The sequence below is a fragment of the Echiichthys vipera genome (assembly GCF_963691815.1).
Source record: "Echiichthys vipera genome assembly, chromosome: 16".
In the NCBI taxonomy this organism is placed as follows: Eukaryota; Metazoa; Chordata; class Actinopteri; order Perciformes; family Trachinidae; genus Echiichthys; species Echiichthys vipera.
Window position 1 is genome coordinate 28,296,158 of NC_139841.1, and position 22,934 is coordinate 28,319,091.

The 22,934-nt window shown below is 46.7% G+C and overlaps 1 protein-coding gene across 1 annotated transcript in view; it reads left to right on the forward strand.

Annotated features, from left to right (window-relative positions):
• Positions 1 to 887: 887 nt before the first annotated feature.
• The window catches only part of slc4a5b (solute carrier family 4 member 5b), a gene marked incomplete at its 3' end in the record, with an annotated part of 36,397 nt that continues 14,350 nt past the window's right edge, over positions 888 to 22,934 (forward strand). Inside the window, exons 1-14 of the mRNA XM_083929536.1 lie at positions 888 to 1,037; positions 11,194 to 11,323; positions 11,592 to 11,752; positions 12,756 to 12,911; positions 13,112 to 13,219; positions 14,672 to 14,727; positions 18,701 to 18,858; positions 18,949 to 19,036; positions 19,132 to 19,286; positions 19,859 to 19,984; positions 20,093 to 20,267; positions 20,342 to 20,475; positions 21,772 to 21,952; positions 22,041 to 22,131. Of these exons, the coding sequence (XP_083785662.1) occupies positions 11,271 to 11,323; positions 11,592 to 11,752; positions 12,756 to 12,911; positions 13,112 to 13,219; positions 14,672 to 14,727; positions 18,701 to 18,858; positions 18,949 to 19,036; positions 19,132 to 19,286; positions 19,859 to 19,984; positions 20,093 to 20,267; positions 20,342 to 20,475; positions 21,772 to 21,952; positions 22,041 to 22,131 (1,642 nt within the window). The 5' untranslated portion in view covers positions 888 to 1,037; positions 11,194 to 11,270. The remainder of the gene's footprint in view (positions 1,038 to 11,193; positions 11,324 to 11,591; positions 11,753 to 12,755; positions 12,912 to 13,111; positions 13,220 to 14,671; positions 14,728 to 18,700; positions 18,859 to 18,948; positions 19,037 to 19,131; positions 19,287 to 19,858; positions 19,985 to 20,092; positions 20,268 to 20,341; positions 20,476 to 21,771; positions 21,953 to 22,040; positions 22,132 to 22,934) is intronic.

A 22,934-nucleotide genomic window follows, 5' to 3' on the forward strand; every position in this document is an offset into this window, starting at 1 on the left:
ACGGCAGCAGGCACCACCACCATCAGCAGAGACCTCCGAGACGACAAAACACAAACAACTCTGGGGAAGAAGTTGAATTAGTAACATGCACTGATGAGACATGAATGATACAGACAGAGAGGAGAGAAGCTCAGAGGATCAGGAACAGGATCATCCCCCGGCAGACTCGACCTATAGCAGCATAATTAAGCAGAATAAAATCAGCTTAAAAATAACAACATAGCTAAGGGCTCATAGCTGTAAGCTTTATCAAAAAGGAAAGTTTTAAGTTTACTCTTAAATACGGGGACAGTGTCAGCCTCCAGAACATCACTTGGGAGTTGGTTCCACAGGAGAGGAGCTTGGTAGCTGAAGGCTCTGCCTCCCACTCTACTTTTGGAGACTCTAGGAACGACGAGTAGCCCTGCATCCTCAGAGCGCACAGACTCCACTGACAAGAACACTAATTTTACCTCGCAGAGGTAGTTCGTTGGTGTTATTGGGAGACCTTTGGTGTTTAGGGTTAGTCCAGCTTCACAAAAGTCACACAATAAAGATTTTTGGGGGTAGAGCGACACAATGTACATAGTGATGATCTTCTGATTTATCTCTGGGTGAGACATTTACTTCCTTAATTCACAAGATGACAAACTTTTCAACACCAGGGAAAATGTTCACGTTGGTTCAGCACAAGCATAATTTAAAACCCTCCACGTAACTGTAGACCTGTGTGTTCATCTGTGTGTTTGCTGTTGTGTTACTCACTAACGAGGACTCACAACACTCCATAAGCTGTCACCGCATCGATCCAGGACTTATGTTTCCTCTCTCCCCCTCAGAGGCCCAGCCGGTGTACATCGGTGTTCCAGTTTCCCACAGACGGAAGAGGCGCAGACATCATTCCTACGTCAGCGACCCCGAGCGTGACACGCGGCACTCGCACTACGATCGCCATACGCACCGTGAACACTCCCACCACGGATATTCCCCAGACAGAGAGGAGCACTACGACGATGACGAGGGCAGCGTGGAGCGTCCCGAGCACGCCGACCTCTCAGGTCAGAGGCCACATGTCTGTATAGGGAGTGCGTCCCATTTATGTCCTATGACTTAACTTGATATAATGAAAAACAGCCTAATAATCAGGTTTCGTACGGGTGCTTGAAATCCTGAAATGCTTGAATTTTAACGTTGTGTTTTCAACGTATCAGCATTTCTTTCACTACAAAAAGCCATAGAATAGAAATTAAATTAAATTTCTTATCCTTCTGGTGTTACGGGACATCATTTTAGTTGTTTATAGCATAATACCATGTCTTTTAATGTGATAAAAAAAGGGAAATAATAATTTTACATATGTATTTGTAGAAATATGTAATTTACCACAGCTGTGAGGTGGTGGAAAAGCTTGAAAATGGACCTTGAAGGTGCCTAAAAAGTCCTTAACTTGACATTGGAAAGGTGTCCAAAGCCTGAGTAATAAGTCTTGGTAAATAAGTGATTAATTAGACAGTTATTTGGTCATTTTGCACCAAAATATTTGCACGATCACTATGGGCGCACTCCCACTGTCTCTCCGTCCCGTGCCCCAGCACGTTTCACGGCTAAAGTCTGGTTCCTTTGACCAGTGTGAGTGCAACCGTACCACGTCTAGGAGCGGCACGCTTGCCGTCCACGGCCCATTTGGGAGAGGTGGGCTTTAGTAAAGCACGTTTGTACATGTACGAGCACGAGTGTGCGCATGTTTATGGCATTGCTTATAAGTTTCATAGTGGTTGCTGAAGTTTTCACCTCTGTCCTGATTGACAGGTGGTAGTGTAGCTAGTGTAGTGTAGCCCTAAAGCTTCCCCTGCTTTCTGGTCCATTTGACTCCAAATGGGACCATCATTTACTAAATGAACATGAAGCTCACATCACTCTACAGCCTCACCATATTTCTGTCTGCATGTTTATTCTGTTGTTTGTCCTGATGTGCACAGACTGTCGGCGTGCTGCCCATAAACTGTACGGTTGAAGTGCAGAAGAATTTCCCCTCAGGGACAAATAAGTCTAAAGTCTAAAGTTTATGCTGTTTTGAAGAAGACTTGAAACTAGAGACTGAAACATAAACTCATAAGGAAAATGTTTACTGAGGTTATAAATCAAGAGAGAAGTTTCGACTCATTTTCTCATTGACTTCTATACAATCACACTTTTTTATGGAGAAAAGAAACTTCACCATTGACTTCACTCTTTAGACCTGAAGATTCGTCCATTATGTTTATTTTACATGCTGCTCAAATACACAGAAACCTTTTTTATATATTATCAATAATCTCACGGTAAAACCAAAGGTTAGCCCCTCCCTACAACATCCATCTAAATCACAAATCTAGTGACAGGTCTTATTATTCATAAACACAACACACAACAACTAAATCTCTATTATTAATTCTGATCATGTCAAGTCAGTAATGTGCTTCATCTGGATCATGTTACCAAATGAACCCAAAATAGACCTGAAACTCTTGATATCATTTAAGTGAATACATCTCCTGCTAAAGCTGCTGATGGATGAAGATGAGATGAGATGAGATGAGATAAATACATCTGAATTTAATCAAGTCAATAAAAGTTAAAAAAACGGAAAATAAGCTTCATCTAAGAAAATTAGTTCGATTTTTGTTAGTTTATGACATCTTTGACTCTAAATGAAACATTTGCGCACTTTTCTCATTTGTTACATCGTCATCGGCGTCATCTTGTTGTCATCGCTATCGTCATTGTCGTCATCTTGTCATCATCGTCGCCATCGTCATTGTCGTCGTCATCGGCGTCGTCATTGCGGTCATCATCGTCGTCATCGTAGTCATCATCGTCGTCATCATCGTCTTCGTCATCATTGTCATCGTCGCCATCGTCGTCGCCATTGTCGTCATCGCCGGCATCGCCGTCGTCATCATCGTCATCATCGTCATCATCATCATCATCGTCGTCATCATTGTCGTCATCATCGTCTTCGTCATCATTGTCATCGTCGCCATCGTCGTCGTCATTGTCGTCATCGGCGTCGTCATCATCGTCATCATCATCATCATCATCATCATCTTCGCCATCGTCATCGCCGTCATCATCGTCGTCATCATTGTCGTCATCATTGTCGTCATCATCGTCATTGTCGCCATCGTCGTCATCATTGTCATCATCGTCATCATCATCATCATCTTCGCCATCGTCATCGCCGTCATCATCGTCGTCATCATTGTCGTCATCATTGTCGTCATCATTGTCATTGTCGCCATCGTCGTCATCATTGTCATCATCGTCATCATCGTCGCCATCGTCATCGCCGTCATCATCGTTGTCATCATCGTCTTCGTCATCATTGTCATCATTGTCATCGTCGCCATCGTCGTCGTCATTGTCGTCATCGGCGTCGTCATCATCGTCATCATTGTCATCATCGTCATCATCGTCGTCATCGCCGTCATCATCGTCGTCATCATTGTCGTCATCATCGTCATCATTGTCATTGTCATCGTCATCATTGTCGTCATCGTCATCATCTTGTCATCGTTGCATCGTCGTCATCATCTTGTCATCATCGTCATCATCATCATCATCATCCTCGTCATCATCATCATCATCATCATCATCTTGACATCATCGCCGTCGTCGTCATCGTCGTCATCATCACATGGTCACATGTTCCTCAGTCTTAGAATATCTTCTTCTGTTGTTCTACACTCACAGAAACCTTCACTGGTAAAACCTTCAGCTCTTTATCATCATCAGTGTTAATGAGTGGGAACAGCCTCTCAGTGAAAGTGTGTGTGAAGGTGTGTATGTGTCTGTTGGTGTCAGGATCAGAGAAGGACAGTTTTCCTCTCTTCCAGTCCAGGTTCACTCTGATCCTCTTGAACCGCTTCCTCAACGGGAGAACGGTGTCTGGATCTGATGGGGAGAAGGCTTCGTATTGACCCTCAAAGAACCAAAGTCTCCAGGATCCAGACTCTATGTCTCCCTTCCTGTGGACGGACTCTGCCATCACACCCAGTTCCCACTGTTTACTGTCTCCGACCTCGACCTCCCAGCTGTGCGTCCCTGAGTCAAAGCCCTCAGAGCCCAGGACAGAACACCAGTGTTTAATCCGCTCTGGATTCTCAGGAAGCTGCTGTTTCTGTCCTCGTCTCACGCCGGTCAGATCTTCAGACAGGATGAGTCCTGGATGAGCAGTGTTTTGGTCCAGAACCACAGGAGTGTAGGAGACCATGTCCTTCATCTTGTTCCAGACGTTGAAGGTCAGGTTGCCCAGGAGTTTGGCCTCGTCTATCAGAGCTCCTGAGATCAGCTGTGGATCCTCCAGCAGGGGGCGCTGCTGGACTCGCTCCACTGCAGCCTTGTAGTTGTGCAGGAATGAGACGTCTCCAGCTCTCAGCTCCTCCTCTGTGGCTCTGACTGTGTCTGAAAGAGCTGCTATCTCTCTGCTCAGAGCCCCCGTCTTCTCCTTCATTCTCCGACTCTTCTGCTCCTCTTCCTCCCTCAGTGCAGCCATCCTGGCCTCCTCTTCCTCTTCTAGAAACTGGTGAAGCTTCTTAAACTGCTCCTTAATCTGTGTCTCTGTGCGTCGGGCCTGGACCTTCACGTGTTCTGCTGTTCGATCACACTCGTCTTTAACTCGTTCAAAAACCTTTAACTTCTCCTTTAAGGGCTCCAGAGTTTCCTGAAGCTCCGTCCTGTGTTGCCGTGCAGCTTCATCGATGGGTTTGAATCTGTGGCCGGTGTGTTTTTCTGAGTCTCTGCAGACGAGACACACCGGCTGCTGATGGTCCAGACAGAAGAGTTTGAGTTTCTCCGAGTGCAGACTGCAGAGCGCCTCTGAAGACCTCTGATCTCTCTCCTGTAGGAAACTCTCACACAGGTTCTTCAACACCAGGTTACAAGGTGGATCTGAATTTGAAGATGGGGTCTTACAAACCGGACACTCGCCTGATGGTTTCTCTCTCCACCAGCTCTGCACACAGACTTTACAGAAGCTGTGGCTACATGACAGATGTACGGGGTCTTTAAAGACTTCATGACAGACAGAACAGCAGAGCTCTTCCTCTAATCTTGAAGCCATTTTGTCTCTGAGTGAAGCAGCAAACACAGACGGCTCAGCCACTCCCTGTTCCCTGAAACTTACTTTCACTTTGAGTCTTTGTTCTTTTAAACTCTCGTTCAGTTTGTGGATTCAGCAGCTGGTTGGAGTGGTAGTGTCCCAGTGTTCCCAGGGGTCCCAGTGTTCCCAGTGTTCCCTCCTGTAGACGTCCTCTCTCAGTCCTGTAGACGTCCTCTCTCAGTGGAAGAGCTGGTTTTGGACTGAGGGTCTTATCGTTCGCCTCTCAGTGTGTGTGTGTGTGTCGTCTCAGTCAGGCACAATAAAAACCTGCTTCCTGGTTTGTCCCGGGTGTGTCAGGTGATGCACAGAGCTTTATGTCAGGAGCAGTATGATAAGACATATCCAGAGCGATCAGCTGATTGCCGCTGTTTCAGTCACGTGCAACTGTGTGTGTTGGTTGAGCTCAGGTTTACCCGTCGGTGTCAGAGAAGCGTTCACCGCGCCCGCCCCGATGGATGTAACTGAAAACTCACTGAAAGGGTCAAAGTCCTGAGACTGTACCACAGACAACACCCAAAAACAAGTTCACTTGTTCTAGTTTAATGTCCACAGTTGCCGTGGATACACATTACTAAACCTCTATCCTGATTGACAGGTGGCTGTGTAGCTGTTTTAAATTTTTTAAAGGTTTGACAGGAAGCACACTGAAGCCACAACTCGTGTTTCTCCTTGGTCTTTTATTTTTATTACAATATGACCACATGTGACACAGGCCATAAACCTGAAATGATTAACCAAATATAACAGGTAATATGATAAAATTCATGAAATTATAACTTTAAATAGCTATTTTTACTTTTTACAATACCCTTTACTTAAAACAAAACATAGATTTTTCTATTATATGTCAATAAGATGGCTTCGTATGAATTAAAGTAATGAATTGCAATAAACACAGCAGACCCAGAGAATGCAGCTTTAAGTGGAGTCTCCTCCTGCTGGACATTAGAGAGAATGCAGCTTTAAGTGGAGTCTCCCCCTGCTGGACATTAGAGAGAATGCAGCTTTAAGTGGAGTCTCCCCCTGCTGGACATTAGAGAGAATGCAGCTTTAAGTGGAGTCTCCCCCTGCTGGACATTAGAGAGAATGCAGCTTTAAGTGGAGTCTCCTCCTTCTGGACATTAGAGAGAATGCAGCTTTAAGTGGAGTCTCCCCCTGCTGGACATTAGAGAGAATGCAGCTTTAAGTGGAGTCTACTCCTGCTGGACATTAGAGAGAATGCAGCTTTGAGTGGAGTCTCCTCCTGCTGGACATTAGAGAGAATGCAGCTTTAAGTGGAGTCTCCTCCTGCTGGACATTAGAGAGAATGCAGCTTTAAGTGGAGTCTCCTCCTGCTGGACATTAGAGAGAATGCAGCTTTAAGTGGAGTCTCCCCCTGCTGGACATTAGAGAGAACGCAGCTTTAAGTGGAGTCTCCTCCTGCTGGACATTAGAGAGAACGCAGCTTTAAGTGGAGTCTCCTCCTGCTGGACATTAGAGAGAATGCAGCTTTAAGTGGAGTCTCCTCCTGCTGGACATTAGAGAGAATGCAGCTTTAAGTGGAGTCTCCTCCCGCTGGACGTTAGAGAGAATGCAGCTTTAAGTGGAGTCTCCTCCTGCTGGACATTAGAGAGAATGCAGCTTTAAGTGGAGTCTCCTCCCGCTGGACGTTAGAGAGAATGCAGCTTTAAGTGGAGTCTCCTCCTGCTGGACGTTAGAGAGAATGCAGCTTTAAGTGGAGTCGAGATGTGTCCGGATCTTTTTTACAGTGTATGACATTAGCATGTTAGCATAGTCACTGTGTTAGCATGCTTGTAGCATGCCTGTTTGCTGCTTTTAAAGCAAACGTACAAACACAGGAGTGAGGGGCCTGATCTAAGCTGTTAGCCAAAGCACCGCCTGCGTTAAGAGCGTGTGACGAGGTAGAAGCTGCCGCTGCTGCATGTATGCGTTGAATATCTTGCAGCGCGGTCCCTGTTCCCAAGGGGCCATGAAGTCTGAAGCCTCTAAGCTGATTATAGCTGAGGAACTCCGTGCTGTGTGTGTGTGTGTGCGTGCATGTGTGAGCGTGGTTGCTGTTTGGGGTGACTGTGAGTGTTTTGTGTGTGGTATGCTTTGTGTTTTTGCCGATTACCGTCAGGATTCATACCAAGTCTGAACTCCAAAACACGAGGCCTGATAGCGTGTGTAGTTCGAGCGCACTGAGCAAAGAAAGTAGAAGTTAGTGAAGATGCTTTTTATTTTTTTCCTGCGTGCATGTTTGTCTGAGTATTGAGTGAGTGTGCGCTTGGACTCCTGGGAGGAGAGTACTAGAGGGCCCTGTGGTGTGTGTCAACCCTCTTAAAGCCTCTGCTGCTTTGCTGCTTTGGAGATTTCAGTGGATTCTGCCACAGCTTAGAGAAGACCTGTTTTTCCAGCTCTGACTGCACACCGCAATCATACATGGCTAATTTGTAGTATTTCAACCGTCTGTGGAATAAAAACTCAAAAGAAGTCGGCGTTGAAGCAGCGAAGCGGAGCGTTTGTGAGAAGGAGTGAGTGTTTTACGTCTCCACACTCATGGTGGAGAGCTAAGGACACTCGGCCTCAACAAGAGGACAGGAAGCTGCACGCCTCCAGACGCACACCTGAGGATCTGTCTCCAGCTGCCCGTGGGTCTTCCTGTCTCCAGTGAGCATGCAGGATCCAGGGTTGTCTTCTCCCTCGGCTACGGCCTCACGCTGGACCCTACCTGGTTCCCAAATAGGTAAAGGTGGCAGGAGGAAGGCAGAGTAGATGCACGGGGCTTCAGGTTCTCCTCACATATCGTTAACATGCTCTAAGCTCTGGAAACATGCTGTGTTATAGTTAAGTGGTTGGTAAAATAGAAAAATACCTACATGCAAGTTTACTTTAGTACTTTTCTTATGTGTCTGTAAGTTGGAGAGACTTAATATATTCTTTTAAGTTAACATAAACAATGAAGTTGAACCAATAATTCAATGTTTCATTTTCAAAATATGCTCAAAATATCATTTTTACGCTGAGATTTGATGGAATAATCAATTTTACACAATAAATAACGTGTCATCCCTTCAACCGTCTTAGACGTGGAGATGCTTCACGTTTACTACTTGAACCCGTCTGAAATGCGTCTGATTGGTTGACCTTTAATGACCTTCATGGAGTCGCTTTAGCCTGATTTATGGAACGAGCCTCTGGCCTGAAGCGTCAGAGCCCAAACAGTGTAATGGAAACTGTTTGTGGAACATTGTATTGTATTATAATTATACAGCGCGCTGTCGTCAGCGTAGATCACATGATTGCTCCCTGTAAGTGCGTGTTGACTGACATGAAGCGTGTGACGATCAGATCTACGATTTCATGTTTTCATTTACAAGGAGGAACAAACTGAGACACACACACACACACACACACACACACACACACACACACACACACACACACACACACACACACACACACACACACACATAAACAGACAAACAGGGGGAGCGAGTGCACAGCGCCTGCAGGCTCGGGTGTTAATGGGATTGATCTGCTCACAGTGAAATTAGAAAGAGGTGCGGGTGGATCGGAGAGCAGATAGTCATTAGATGAGCCGCTGAAGAAGAGTAATGGGGATTATTTAGATTAAACAGTGTGTTTTTTATTGTCGGGAAGACTAAAACAGTTCTGCGGAGGTGACCCGTGCTCGATTAGAGAGACACGTCTAATTTATCTTGTTTGTAATGTTGTGGGATTTTTGTCACATGTAAACCGCACTCTCTCCTTCATTGGCTTGAACACGAGCATTATTTTGAGTCAACCCCACATGCTGCTGCCATAGATGCTCAAAAGTGCACCACATTAGAAAATGGTCCCCATCGAATGCACTGTTTCCTCCTCTGAGTCCCAATTGTTACAAAACTACTGCACCCGGCTGTTTTAGCAAGTTATTTAGCCTTTAAAAAAACAACAAGGTAGGAACTTCCATGACTTCTCTCTCTCTGTCTCTCTCTCTCTCTCTCTCTCTCTCTCTCTCTGTCTCTCTCTCTCTCTCTCTCTCTCTCTCTCTCTCTCTCTCTCTCTCTCTCTCTCTCTCTCTCTCTCTCTCTCTCTCTCTCTCTCTCTCGCTCTCTCTCTCTCTCCCCCACTGTCATCTTTATAACACCTTTCATATTATATTTTATATTTAAAACCCAAAAAGAAAAACTAAAAGCCAGAAACAAACACATAAACTAAATGCCCTAAAACAAAAACACCATAACGTTAAATTGTATGATCAATAATATCGTAAGTAAAGTGGTTTTTTTTTCCGCACAGCTCTTTACTGAGGTTACCTTTATACACTATGAATACAAACTAAAGGAGCAAATGCTTTTGGCAAATATACACTGGAGATCAAAATATAGAACAAAGGGACAAATAATTATTGATTTATTCTGAAATACTGTTATTTTTTTATTGTTATTGGATTTTCCAGAGCTTCTCTATGGGGTTTAGATCTGGACCCTGACACGTCCTCCTCCACATTTAACTGACTTATATACACACTTTGGGTTCAGGCTGTCCTACAGTGAACATAATGTTTCCCATCAGACCCAAATAAACTGATCTGTCCTGTCATGGTTAGGGGATGTTTTCTGCAGCAGGAGTTGGGCCTCTTGTTCAGCTCCATGGCAGGTGAATGGGCATTAACACACTTCAGTAACTGTTGTGGGTTTCTTAGACATTACTTTGATGCCAAGGATTTTCCAGAGATCCTCTATGGGGTTTAGCTCTGGACTCTGACACTTCTCCAGATTGAACGTCCTCCTTCTTCTAGACTTCTTAAAACATTTTGGGTTCAGTCTTTAAATAAACTGATCTGTAATGTCCTGTCATGGTTTGGGGATGTTTTCTGCAGCAGGAGTTGGGCCTCTTGTTCAGCTACATGTCAGCGTGAATGCAAATGTTTATGCAGCAACAGCAACACCTTCAATGCAACTGTCTCCAATCAGCTGCAACTTTCATTCAAGAGAAAGTCCCTGTCACACTGAAAACAGGTGAAGCAGGTCCTTTACGCTCAGAATATTAAAACATTGAAATGGCCATAGTCTATTTTTGTTACCTTGGTTATTTAAAAAACATGTTGGTACAGCAGTGTTATAGCCACAGCGGATATTCTACCAACTTCTGAACAATAAAAATAACTTATTTCAGAATAAATCAAGTATTAATTCTTTCAGTTTTTCAGTTTGGTCGCGTCCACCATGTTGGAAATGAGAATTCTGCAGATATTTGGTCACCAACCGAAGCATAGACCTTTTCAGGAATTTAATTGTTAGACAACAGCCGTGGTCCTTGGTAACTTCCTGTTAGCTGATGTAATTCACATACACTGCAATGGGAAATATATTAAGTGTGTGTTTCTCTGCACGGTTCCGCCTTTCATCCACACCTAACCGCAGGTGTGGGCTTTTTTGTGACCGGAGTCCAGGGTGAACTTTTTGGAAAAGTCCGGTTTCAGCAGTTGTTTTCTTGTGGACATTGTTTGACGTCACACTGTGCAACGGTAAACGGTCATATGTATCCGTGGGGACGAGTGGAGCGCTCTAGACGTGACCAGCTGACAGAGGTGGATTTTGCGGTTTCATGTGGACGAAGATATTTTTTTTACCATTCATTCATTCATTCATCTTCAACCTCTTGTCCCTGTCGGGGTCGTGGGGGGCTGGAGCCGATCCCAGCTGACATCGGGCGTGAGGCGGGGTCCACCCTAGACAGGACGCCAGTCTATCACAGGACACATAGAGACGAACAGAGACAGACAACCATTCACACCTACGGGTGATTTAGAGTCATCAATGAACCGAACACCTGCACGTCTTTGGACTGTGGGAGGAAACCGGAGAACCCGGAGAGAACCCACGCAGACACGGGGACAACATGCAAACTCCACACAGAAGGGCCCCAGCTGGGATTCAAACCAGGAACCCTCTCGCCAGGGCCATAAAAATATATTTTTTTAAATACTTGTGTTCGTGGAGGGAGGGGGAACATGCTTTATGTGTCTTCTGACGTGGCTCAAATGAATTTAACAGAAATCTGAAACCGTCTTCGTCTGTTTCCAGTTTCTCCTGCAGCAGAGCGTCTGCGTCACATACTGGGGGAGGATGACAGCGTCCCAACACCCACAATCTTCACTGAGATGGACACGCTGCAGCACGAGGGGGGCGAGCTCGAGTGGAAAGAGTCTGCCAGGTACACGCACACAATCATGCAGGCGTCGGAGGGTCAGCGCTTTCATTAGTTTAGGATTTGGGGTCACTTTTGATGGGATTTAGAGGTCGAGGGTTGAGACATCACGAACAGCGGGTGACCGGACTCTAACGCTACATGTGATTAATGCTACAGCCTAAATTACACGACGGCGTCCCGCTGGTTTAGCAAATCAATCATTCTGACTCAAACAACACCACTGCATCGACTGAATTCCAGACTGAACTTTTCCCCCTCTCCGTCTCTGTAGGTGGGTGAAGTTTGAGGAGAAGGTGGAGGAAGGAGGAGAAAGATGGAGCAAGCCTCACGTCTCCACGCTGACCCTCCACAGCCTGTTTGAGCTCAGGACCTGTCTGCAGACGGGAAGCATCCTGCTCGACCTGGAGGGTTACTCGCTGCCACAGATCGTGGGTGAGTCCAACAGACTTTTTCCTCTGTTGAGTTGTGAGTCTTTACATTGAGGCTTAAACTAAACCAATACTGCGATAAAAAAACAAGCATTTCATTGACATTTTAGACTGAATTTCTACTTTAAAGACAGCCGATAGTTTACATTACGTTTCACACTCCGTGAAAATCAACTTGCACACACTTGAAATGTGGTTGAAGTCGTTAATCGAGGAATAGAAGAAGCAAAACAATCCAAATATTTTATACTTATTTTGCTCCCTGGAGCTTTTTGCAGCTGCAGAGCTATTTGCATATTTGTGAATTGCATTGTGGGATCTACCGCACCGTTGTGACGAAAAGAGAGCTGAGGAAGGCAAAGCTCTCGACCTACAGTCAGTCCTGGTTCCTACCCTCACCTGTGGTCATGAAAGCTGGGTCAGGACCCAAAGAACCAGGTCCAGGTCCAAGCGTGTGAAATGTGTTTCCTCAGGAGGGGGGCTGGAGTCTCCCTTAGAGAGAGGGGGAGAAGTTCAGCATCCGTGAGGAACTCGGAGTAGAGCCGCTGCTCCTTTGCGTTGAAAGGAGCCAGTTGAGATGGTTCAGGATCATCTGGTAAGGATGAACCCTGGGCGCCTCCCTAGGGAGGTGTTCCAGGCACGTCCAGCTGGGAGGAGGCCTCGGGGAAGACCAAGGACCAGGTGGAGAGATTAGATCTCCACACTGGCCTGGGAACGCCTCAGGATCCCCCAGTTAGAGCTGGTTAATGTGGCCCGGGAAAGGGAAGTTTGGGGTCCCCTGCTAAAGCTGCTGCTGCTGCGACCCGACCCCGGATAAGAGGCTGAAGATGAGAGATGTGAGAGATTGTGGGATAAGAATTTACATCAACAGCACACCCAGACTTTATTTAATTGTATTCTCTGAATAGCGTCAGATCACAACAACGAACAACAACAAATCTTGTGTCTGGTGTTTATTTTAAGCAGATTTCTGACGTGACGACACAGTAACTAAACTTTCCCTCCAGATGATATCGTGGATCGGCAGATCGCTGACGGCCTCATTCCTCCGGACCTGAAGGAGAAGATCAGCTTCGTGTTGCTCAGGAAGCATCGTCACCAGACCAAGAAGCCAATTCACCGCTCGCTGGCAGACATAGGAAAGTCCTCCAACGCGGCTTCCAGTGAGTCCGAGCGCTGCTTGTGTTTCATTTCACCTGCTGGTCACCAGAGTGATCTTACCTTTTAATGACGTCCTCATGCTTCCTCTGTTTTCTGCCATGTTTGATCGCCACCTGTTTCGCCTTTTCCTCGTCAAATCACTTCTTCTGTGTCCTCACATCTGCTGCGTCTGCTGCTGCTGCTGCTGCTGCTGCTCTGTCAGACCGTAGTCCTCAGGTTAATCTGAGTCATAGCACTAGTACAGCTTCTGGGATCAACCGCTCCACAGAAGAACTACGCTCTCGGCAGTCAAGCAGCCTTGGCCGCCTGCGTGAGTCTAAACACACACACATACACACACACACACATTCATGCACCACAGCCTCCTCTGTTACATACACTCCAGTGGTGGAAAGTACATTTAACCAAGTACTCAAGTAAAATTTAAGGTGCTTTTTACTTTGACTCCACACCATTCATGGATGGATTACTAGACGGGCCGACCAGGCACAATAACAAATGATCAGATAGAGATGCTAAATGACCAAAAGTATACACAAAACTACCATTAAAAGACAAAAAATTACTATAGGGTTGCAAAACGATGACATGGAAATGCAAAATGTCTAAAAATAGATGCAAAACCACCTCAAAAAGATGCAAAATGACTAAAAATAGATGCAAAACCACCTCAAAAAGATGCAAAATGACTAAAAACAGATGCAAAACAATCACAGAGATGCAAATCAACCATGGCCTAACAATAAGAAAATGTTCCTGCATTAGTCCCGACGTGAGAAACACTGAATGTAAACGTAACTAGAGCGGTTTTCCACGGTGCAAAGGTATCACTATCGCTGCAGTCCCTATTCATTTTCTATACATTCCTATTTGAGAAGCCTATAACAAAACATACATACAGGCAAGTGATCCTCAGCACAATAAACTGGAAACGAACAGAGAGACGGACGTGCACCGTTTAGTGTTGTATTTATTTTTGCATCTATTTTTAAACTCAATGTGACTTCCCCCTTAAAGAGAGGTTAAAAAACAGTTTGGGCCAGTTTTCGGGCACCTGTATATAAATGAATTAATCAAAAATTAGATTTCCATCACATCGTTACAGTAGCTCTCTGCAAACAGGCCGCGGTTGCAGGAAAAACACGGTCTTGCAGGTCGTAGTTGGGGCGTTAAAGCAGTTTAACGTGCCTCATAACGCTGCGTTTGGGTCTTTACTTACATCGATGATCTGAGTACTTCTTCCACCACTGATACACTCTCAACATTTGCATATTTTAAACTCTCACTTCCTCCACTTCTCTGCTTGATTCTCTGTTTTTAATGCACTAAAACGACTAACGCCCCGCTGCTGACGGCCGTGTGTGTACGTACTCACCGTGAACACAGTGTGATGGAAGTATCCTGTGTTTACTTTAGGGATTTTGGTCCTAATGTGTGCACCTTATTTTGCTAATTCATTTTGTGAATCTATCTGGGTGAAAAGGATTATGGGAGGGGGGGGGGGGGGGCGTCTCTGTGTGGTATGTTCTTGTTCTCTCTTTGTTCGATCTCATTTGTTCCCAAATCTGCTTTGAGGAGGAAAAAACGGGAAATGAGTCATTAAAAAAATAATCCCTCATACAAACAACCGGTCATGGTGAAGTTCTGGCACACACTGTGGTAATAACCTGAATTCCTGCTCTTTCCTTCTCTCTCTTTTTAAACCCAGGAGGGCATGTTGTGTATTTTAAATATCAAATATAAGCGCGTGCTTCATTCACAGATCACGCCCAGAGCCGAAGCATGAACGATATTTCGGACACACCAAGCACAGACCAGGTAATCAATGTTTAATGTGTGTGCATGTGTTTGTGTGTGTGTGTGTGTGTGTGTGTGTGCACGTGGGTTCAGCTTAAACACATTTGTACAAAGTCGTACCAATAATAAAGCTGGCAAACTTCTATATTTATATTCCTCCTGTCAACAAATCCACTGTCTCTCAGTTTCGAGCCCGCTGGTTCCCACTGAAGACTTTAATCTTTAATAAATACAAATATACAGTTTAATCAGTAATTTCCTCAAACAGCTGCTCACTGTAGTTTTATCTTTTAGTGCATTTGTTTTCAGCGTTGCTCTTGTGAGCGTGTGCCGCAGCAGGACGGTGTGTGTTTGTGTGTCTTAATGGGGATGAACTCGTCCACTCGAGAATTCACGCCGGCCAGTTAGAAATCAGTTAATAATCAGTTTCCCCTTTTAGCATTTAGCTTACCTTAGCTAGCTATTGCATTGTCCCTTTCGAAAGCTAATGTTCACGGACGCTAGGGACGGGCACAATTACTCAAGTACTCGAGTACCCAAGTTCTCGTTGTTGACGTCACATATCGAGTAACCTTTCACCATTTGCGCTGCGTAGGTTTTTATAGAGTGAGGCCTCCTGAACTTCTAAGTCAGGGGGGTCAAAGTGATCCAGTAAAGGGTCGCTGTGGCTGCAGGTTTTCATTCCAATATCAGAGTTTGATCCGATTGAATCATTTAATCCACATTGAAGTTAGCGGAGCGCTAAACAGGAAGTAGGCGACTCCGGCGGCTCAAGTCTGTGAAAGTAGTGCCGATGCTCCGGGTATTTTAAGCTGCGGAAGTAGAACTTTTTTGGCTTCATGCGACCGAGCAACAATGAACGGGGCTCCGGCTCCAACACTGTATCCACTTCACTTTAAACATCCATGCACTGTGGCCCGATACGCTTTTTAAAACCAGATTTAAACAAAGTCTGACCCTGATGACATCACTTTGACATATTCAGGCTTGTTTTCTACTTTCTTAGACTTGAGAAAAGGACTCACCGTGACAGTGAACTGAACTTTTGTGTGTAAAATTGTCGCGTTGCCCCTTTAATATCTGCATATTGAGCCCCTCCAGCCTGCACACTGCTGCTCTCTGAGCTCTGATTGATCTGTAAGGAGCTGATCTCCTGTGGCCTGTGTGGAAAACAACGATTATCTCACCTCTGTGCACAGATAACACAGATAACCGATGGCCTCCATGTTTCTAACTGTGCTTTTGTTTTGGTTTTTGCACGTTTTCATGTTGAGGCTTGTTTCATGAGGATCTATAATACAGAACCACTTAATCCCTCTAATCCACGCGGCCCGGCGGCTCCTGAAGGGTTCGTGCACCTGCATGTGTGAAGTTTGTGCGCGGATTTCTCCGCTTCTGTTGTTTTTCTGAGCTTCATTGTTTGAATTTAGTACAATGACGAACAGTTACAGTCACTTGCTTTGTCTGTGATTGTTAACCAGCTGCAGTGATTTGGTGTTTGTTGACAAGAACTTCAAAGAAAGCAACGGTGAACTCCTGCATGTGACCCCCTGAGTCCCGTTTCTTTGATCTGACCAATACGCACCCTCATACCGTAGATGCACGCCACCGTAAGGAGCGTAGAACTACAGCAGAGCTGCGGACGGCAACTACATTGGGATTATTGTAAAATTAGTTGATCGTACGATGGATTAAACTGTCTTTTTTGTGGTTTCTCTGCACCGAGAAGTCGGACGAGAGTGAGAGAGGTGTTATATGTTATTATGTTACTATGTTATTGACTCTGAAAGCAGCATTAACAGATTATGAAGAGATTTCTATTTAAGCGCCCACCACTCCACTGCCACGTGCTTCTCTGAGGAGGAGGAGGAGGAGGAGGAGGAGGAGGAGGAGGAGGAGGAAGGAAGAGAGGAGGAGGAGGAGGAGGAGGAGGGAGGAAGAGAGGAGGAGGAGGAGGAGGAGGGAGGAAGAGAGGAGGAGGAGGAGGAAGGAAGAGAGGAGGAGGAAGGAAGAGAGGAGGAGGAGGAGGAGGAGGAGGAGGAGGGAGGAAGAGAGGAGGAGGAGGAGGAGGAGGGAGGAGGAGGAGGAGGAGGAGGAGGAGGGAGGAAGAGAGGAGGAGGAGGAGGAGGAGGGAGGAAGAGAGGAGGAGGAGGAGGAAGGAAGAGAGGAGGAGGAAGGAAGAGAGATAGGAGGAGGAGGAGGAGGAGGAGGATGAAGGAAGAGAGGAGGAAGAGGAGGAGGAGGAGGAGGAGGGAAGAGAGGAGGAGGAGGAGGAGGAGGAGGAAGAGAGGAGGAGGAGGGAAGAGAGGAGGAGTTGGAGGAGGAGGAAGGAAGAGAGGAGGAGGAAGGAAGAGAGATAGGAGGAGGAGGAGGAGGATGAAGGAAGAGAGGAGGAGGAGGGAAGAGAGGAGGAGGAGGAGGAGGAGGAGGAAGAGAGGAGGAGGAGGAAGAGAGGAGGAGTTGGAGGAGGAGGAAGGAAGAGAGGAGGAGGAAGGAAGAGAGATAGGAGGAGGAGGAGGAGGAGGAGGAGGAGGAGGGGGAGGGGGAGGAGGAGGAGGGAAGAGAGGAGGAGGAGGAGGAGGGAAGAGAGGAGGAGGAGGAGGAGGAAGAGAGGAGGAGGAGGAAGAGAGGAGGAGGAGGGGGAAGAGGAGGAGGAGAGGAGGAGGAGGAAGCAAGAGAGGAGAAGGAGGAGGAGGAAGGAGGAGGGAGGAAGGAAGAGAGGAGGAGGAAGGAAGAGAGGACGGGGAGGAAGGAAGAGAGGAGGAGGAGGAAGGAAGGAAGAGAGGATGAGGAGGAGGAAGGAAGAGAGGAGGAGGAGGAAGAGGAAGGAAGAGGAGGAGGAAGCAAGAGAGGAGGAGGAGGAGGAGGAGAAGAAGGAGGAGGAGGAGGAAGAGAGGAGGAAGGAAGAGAGGAGGAGGAGGAAGCAAGAGAGGAGGAGGAGGAGGAAGGAGGAGGGAGGAAGGAAGAGAGGAGGAAGGAAGAGAGGAGGAGGAGGAAGAGAGGAGGAAGGAAGAGAGGAGGAGGAGGAAGCAAGAGAGGAGAAGGAGGAAGAGAGGAGGAAGGAAGAGAGGAGGAGAGGAGGAGGAGGAAGCAAGAGAGGAGAAGGAGGAGGAAGGAGGAGGAGGAGGAGGAGGAGGAGGGAGGAAGAGAGGAGGAGGAGGAGGAAGAGAGGAGGAAGGAAGAGGAAGGAAGAGAGGAGGAGGAAGGAAGAGAGGAGGAGGAGGAAGGAAGAGAGGAGGAGGAGGAGGAGGAGGAAGGAAGAGAGGAGGAGGAGGAGGAGGAAGGAAGAGAGGAGGAGGAGGAGGAGGAAGGAAGAGAGGAGGAGGAGGAGGAGAAAGGAAGAGAAGAGGAGGGAAGAGAGGAGGAGGAGGAAGGAAGAGAGGAGGAGGTGGAAGAAAGAGAGGAGGAGGAGGAGGAGGGAAGAGAGGAGGAGGAGGAAGGAAGAGAGGGGGAGGAGGAAGGAAGAGGAGGAGGAAGAGAGGAGGAGGTGGGAGGAAGGAAGGGAGGGAAGGAAGAGAGGAGGAGGAGGAAGGGAGGAAGAGAGGAGGAGGAGGAGGGGGAGGAAGGAAGAGAGGAGGAGGAGGAAGGAAGAGAGGAGGAGGCGGAGGGAAGAGAGGAGGAGGAGGAAGGAAGAGAGTAGAAGGAGGAAGGAAGAGAGGAGAAGGAGGAAGGAAGAGAGGAGGAGGAGGAGGAGGAGAAGGAAGGAAGGGAAGGAAGAGAGGAGGAGGAGGAGGAGAAGGAAGGGAAGGAAGATAGGAGGAGGAGGAAGGAAGGGAGGGAAGGAAGATAGGAGGAGGAGGAAGGAAGGGAGGGAAGGAAGAGAGGAGGAGGAGGAGGAGGAGGAGGAAGGAAGAGAGGAGGAGCAGGAGCAGGAGGAAGAGGAGGAGGTGGCTGCTGATGATTCCTGTGCATCATTATTCCTGCAGGAAGATGCGTTCACTTGTAAAACTAGAGTCGGTGCCTCACACACGTGTCCCTCTCTCTCCTCTTCCAGCTGAAGAACAAGTTCATGAAGAAGATTCCTCGTGACGCCGAAGCGTCCAACGTCCTGGTCGGAGAGGTGGACTTCCTGGACAAGCCCTTCGTCTCCTTCGTACGTTTGGCTCAAGCCACGACTCTGGGAGGCCTCACCGAGGTCCCTGTGCCCACCAGGTGTGTGTGTGTGTGTGTGTGTGTGTGTGTGTGTCTGTGTGTGTGTGTGTGTGTGTGTGTCTTTGCTTTTATAACCCTCTCCTCTGACAGGTTCCTCTTCATCCTGCTGGGTCCTCACGGCAAAACCAAGTCCTACAATGAGATCGGCCGAGCTATCGCGACCCTGATGGTGGACGATGTGAGTGACGGACACTGCCCCCCCCCCCCCCCGATAGACGACACTGAAACACACATTTGTTTTTGTTTTTTAATATTTCCTTCATTTCCTGTCAGCTGTTCAGTGACGTGGCCTATAAAGCCAGGGACCGTGAGGACCTGATCGCAGGTGTGGACGAGTTCCTGGACGAGGTGATCGTCCTCCCTCCAGGAGAATGGGACCCGAAGATCCGCATCGAGCCGCCCAAGAAGGTTCCATCGGCTGAGATGAGGCACACACATTTAAACCACGTTTTACTACATTTTATCACATGTTAACCACATTTTACCATATTTTTAACACATTTTACCGCATTTTGACCACGTTTTAACCACATTTTACCACAATTTAACCATGTTTTACCACAATTTACCACATTTTACTCCCGTTTTACCACAATTTAATCATGTTTTACCACATTTTACTCACATTTTATTCACGTTTTACCACATTTTACCACATTTTTTACCATATTATTACCACATTTTACTCACGTTTTACCACATTTTACCACATTTTTTACCATATAACCACATTTTACCACATTTTACCACAATTTAACCACGTTTTACCACACTTTACTCCCGTTTTACCACATTTTACCACATTTTAACCACGTTTTACCACATTTTACCTCAATTTAACCATGTTTTACCGCATTTTACCACATTTTACTCACATTTTACTCACGTTTTACCATGTTTTACCCCCATTTTACCACGTTTTACCACGTTTTAACCACATTTTACACATTTACACTTTTCTGCCTCTGACGCCTTGTTCTGGCTCCGTGTTTACCCGCAGGAAGTCTGTGCTGAACCTGAACGAGCTGGGCCAGATGAACGGCTCGGCCGGCGGAGCGGCTGGAGGAGAAGACGAGGAGTTTCCTGCTCCACATGAGCTCGGAGAAGAGCTGAAATTCACCGGGAGGTACGAGATGACCAGTTTCATCCTGGTTCTTTTTTATCGTTACCTTCTCCAGATGTCAACCTTCAGATGTATCCGGAAAGATAAACCTGCTCCACCTTGTTCTGATAGGTTCGCAGGTGGATTATGGCTGGACATCAAACGGAAGGCCCCGTGGATCTGCAGCGACATCTACGACGGTTTCCATATCCAGTCCATCTCTGCGGTGCTCTTCATCTACCTGGGCTGCATCACCAACGCCATCACCTTCGGAGGGCTGCTGGGAGACGCTACCGACAATTACCAGGTGTTCATAAAGGCTGCGGCGTGATGCACCTGTCAGCGTCATGTCACAGGTTAACTGATGTCTCTCTGTCTTAGGGAGTGATGGAGAGTTTCCTCGGCACTGCTTTGGCGGGAACTGTCTTCTGTTGTTTTGGTGGTCAGCCGCTCATCATCCTCAGCTCAACCGGACCCATCCTCATCTTTGAGAAGCTGCTTTATGAATTCAGCAAGTAAGCACACAGACACAGTTTCAGATTTTTCAGATCAGTTTTAGTCGAACTTTAGTCGTTTTTATCCTTCATAATTTTAGTCGACAACAACTCTGAACATTCGGCAACTTTTAGTCACAATGTTAATGTCTCTTAAAGCAATTCTTTCCTCTCTGGCAATTGCACGTCACTTAGTAAAGATTTGAACATGATTAACTCCGCCTCCCTCCAAAGTCCCGCCCTCTTCCCCCCTCTGACCTTTTACGCTCCCTCCTCCCCCGTCTGACCTCTGACGCTCCCTCCTCCCCCGACATGTGCGCTGAGAAAGTGAGCAGCGCAGGTCAATGGAGTCAGATTATAGATAACTGTAAAACACACCTACATTACATGGACAGGTTATTACATTGTGAAGTTCACTATTGGTAAACAGTGCTTCGTCCCAAAGATGGAAAAATGATGCTGATAAAATGCTGCACGCTCCTGCTGTCGGAGCCCCGGATCACCTTCGTATTCTGCGTTATTGTGTTTCCTAAATGCATCAAAGTAGTCACATAGCACATTCATAAAGCACTTGATTTATCTTTTATTTGTCTTTATTCTTGTTAACAACAATAAGAAGAAAACAGTGGAAAAGAAGCTGCTGTTTTGCGTCTTTCCAGTTCACGTTTGCTTCACTCGTCCAGCTGGGAACGCTCCACAGCAAAGTGATCTCAGGGGGCTGGGCCTTATCAAAAATCCCTGCATATGATTGGATAAACCACTTGTCCTTCATCTTTATTGACGTGCTACTTCAACCGCTCACATGGAAACCGACCTGTGACGCTGATGAGACGCTGGGAAAAGCCTAAACCTGGTGGGGAGAAGGGCGAAAACATGGTTTCCACCACCAAAAGCCTTCAGAGCCGTTCTCTTGTTCTTTAAAGATAAACATTCTCTAGATCAGAGACACGGATGAAACAGCAGCATCCATGTTGACGCCTGCTTACTGTGTGCGACCCGCCATAGTTGAATCACAACAGTCGCTTCTCCGCTACGTCACATCTATAAAACCCCGCCCAGCGCTCCTGATTGGCTCCACCTCCTGAAATCACTTTGGAGCGATCCCGGAGGAGTCAAGGTGGAACGAAAGTCATCTGGCGAGAGTCAGGTTAGGTTTTCATAGCAGTCAAATAACTGATTAAAACCAAACTTATAAGAAAAACCAACACTTGAACAAACGTCAGCGTGATAAAAAAACAACCTTAAATGACAGAAAACCATCTGTAAAGACCTCCATCTTCATGCACCATCTGCTGTGAACACTGTCTCTCTCAACAGGAGCAACGGCATCGACTACATGGAGCTGCGTCTGTGGATCGGCATCCACTCGTGTCTCCAGTGTTTCCTGCTGGTGATCACAGACGCCAGCTACATCATCAAGTACATGACGCGCTTCACGGAGGAGGGTTTCTCCAGCCTCATCTCCTTCATCTTCATCTCTGATGCCATAAAGAAGATGGTAGGTAACGTGTGGAATGGACACACACACACACCAAACGTTCAGCTTAAGCAAAGAAAACAAGGGAACGCTGGTTTGCTCTTCACAGGTTGGAACCTGGAAGTATTATCCAATCAACCGCAGCTTCAAACCCGACTACATCACATCCTACAAATGTGAATGCATCGCTCCAGACCAGGGTGAGTCTTTCTTTTCTTTACATGTGATCATCGTTAACGGCAACACAAGAGCTGTTTTGGTAAATTAAATATTTAGAGATGGAGCAGAGATAAATCTCATGTCAGTGCATTAAGAACAGAGCTGGAGTCATGACGTGGTTAGCCTAGCTTAGCATAAAGCCCGCCAGTTCACAGCGGGGCTCAACGCTAACTTTTAAAAGTGGTTGCCAGGTTGGGACACCAGGAATCAGCTTTTGGTTGCCAAATCTTAAAAAACATGGCTGCCATTTTTAGACACCTTATTAAAGGGCAGTTTCACACCAGTTTCACACCAGTTTCACACCTGATCTCTGTTTCTAGTCCACTTCCACCTGATGTGCACCAGGGAAGTGGTTCTTTCACACCTGTTCATTTGATCTGGGCCGAATCAGGTGATGACGTGCTGAAATGAACCAAAATGTAGCTGCACTCTGGCTTTTTTGGGACAAAAAAGGGGGAAAAACCCACTTCACTCATGGGTCAGATGTGTCTGGGGCGGGCGCAATGAAGCAGATCCTGAACTGCTCTCTGATTGGTCAAAATTGCCACGCTGGCAAATGCTGATGTAAAGAGTGACAGCAGAAAACTCACCCGCCACAGCTGATGTCACGATGGAGAGACCACTGCGGGGCTGATTTTGGCGTCGGCCCTCGGGTATTACATTTATACAAGTTTGTCCGCGGTGACTCATGCTGGCGCTTTGTTGTTGTCGTGGTGACAGGGGAGGGACTTAATCATGACGTTAATCATGTAGCTGCTTACAGGAGCTGGGTTGGTCCAAAAAT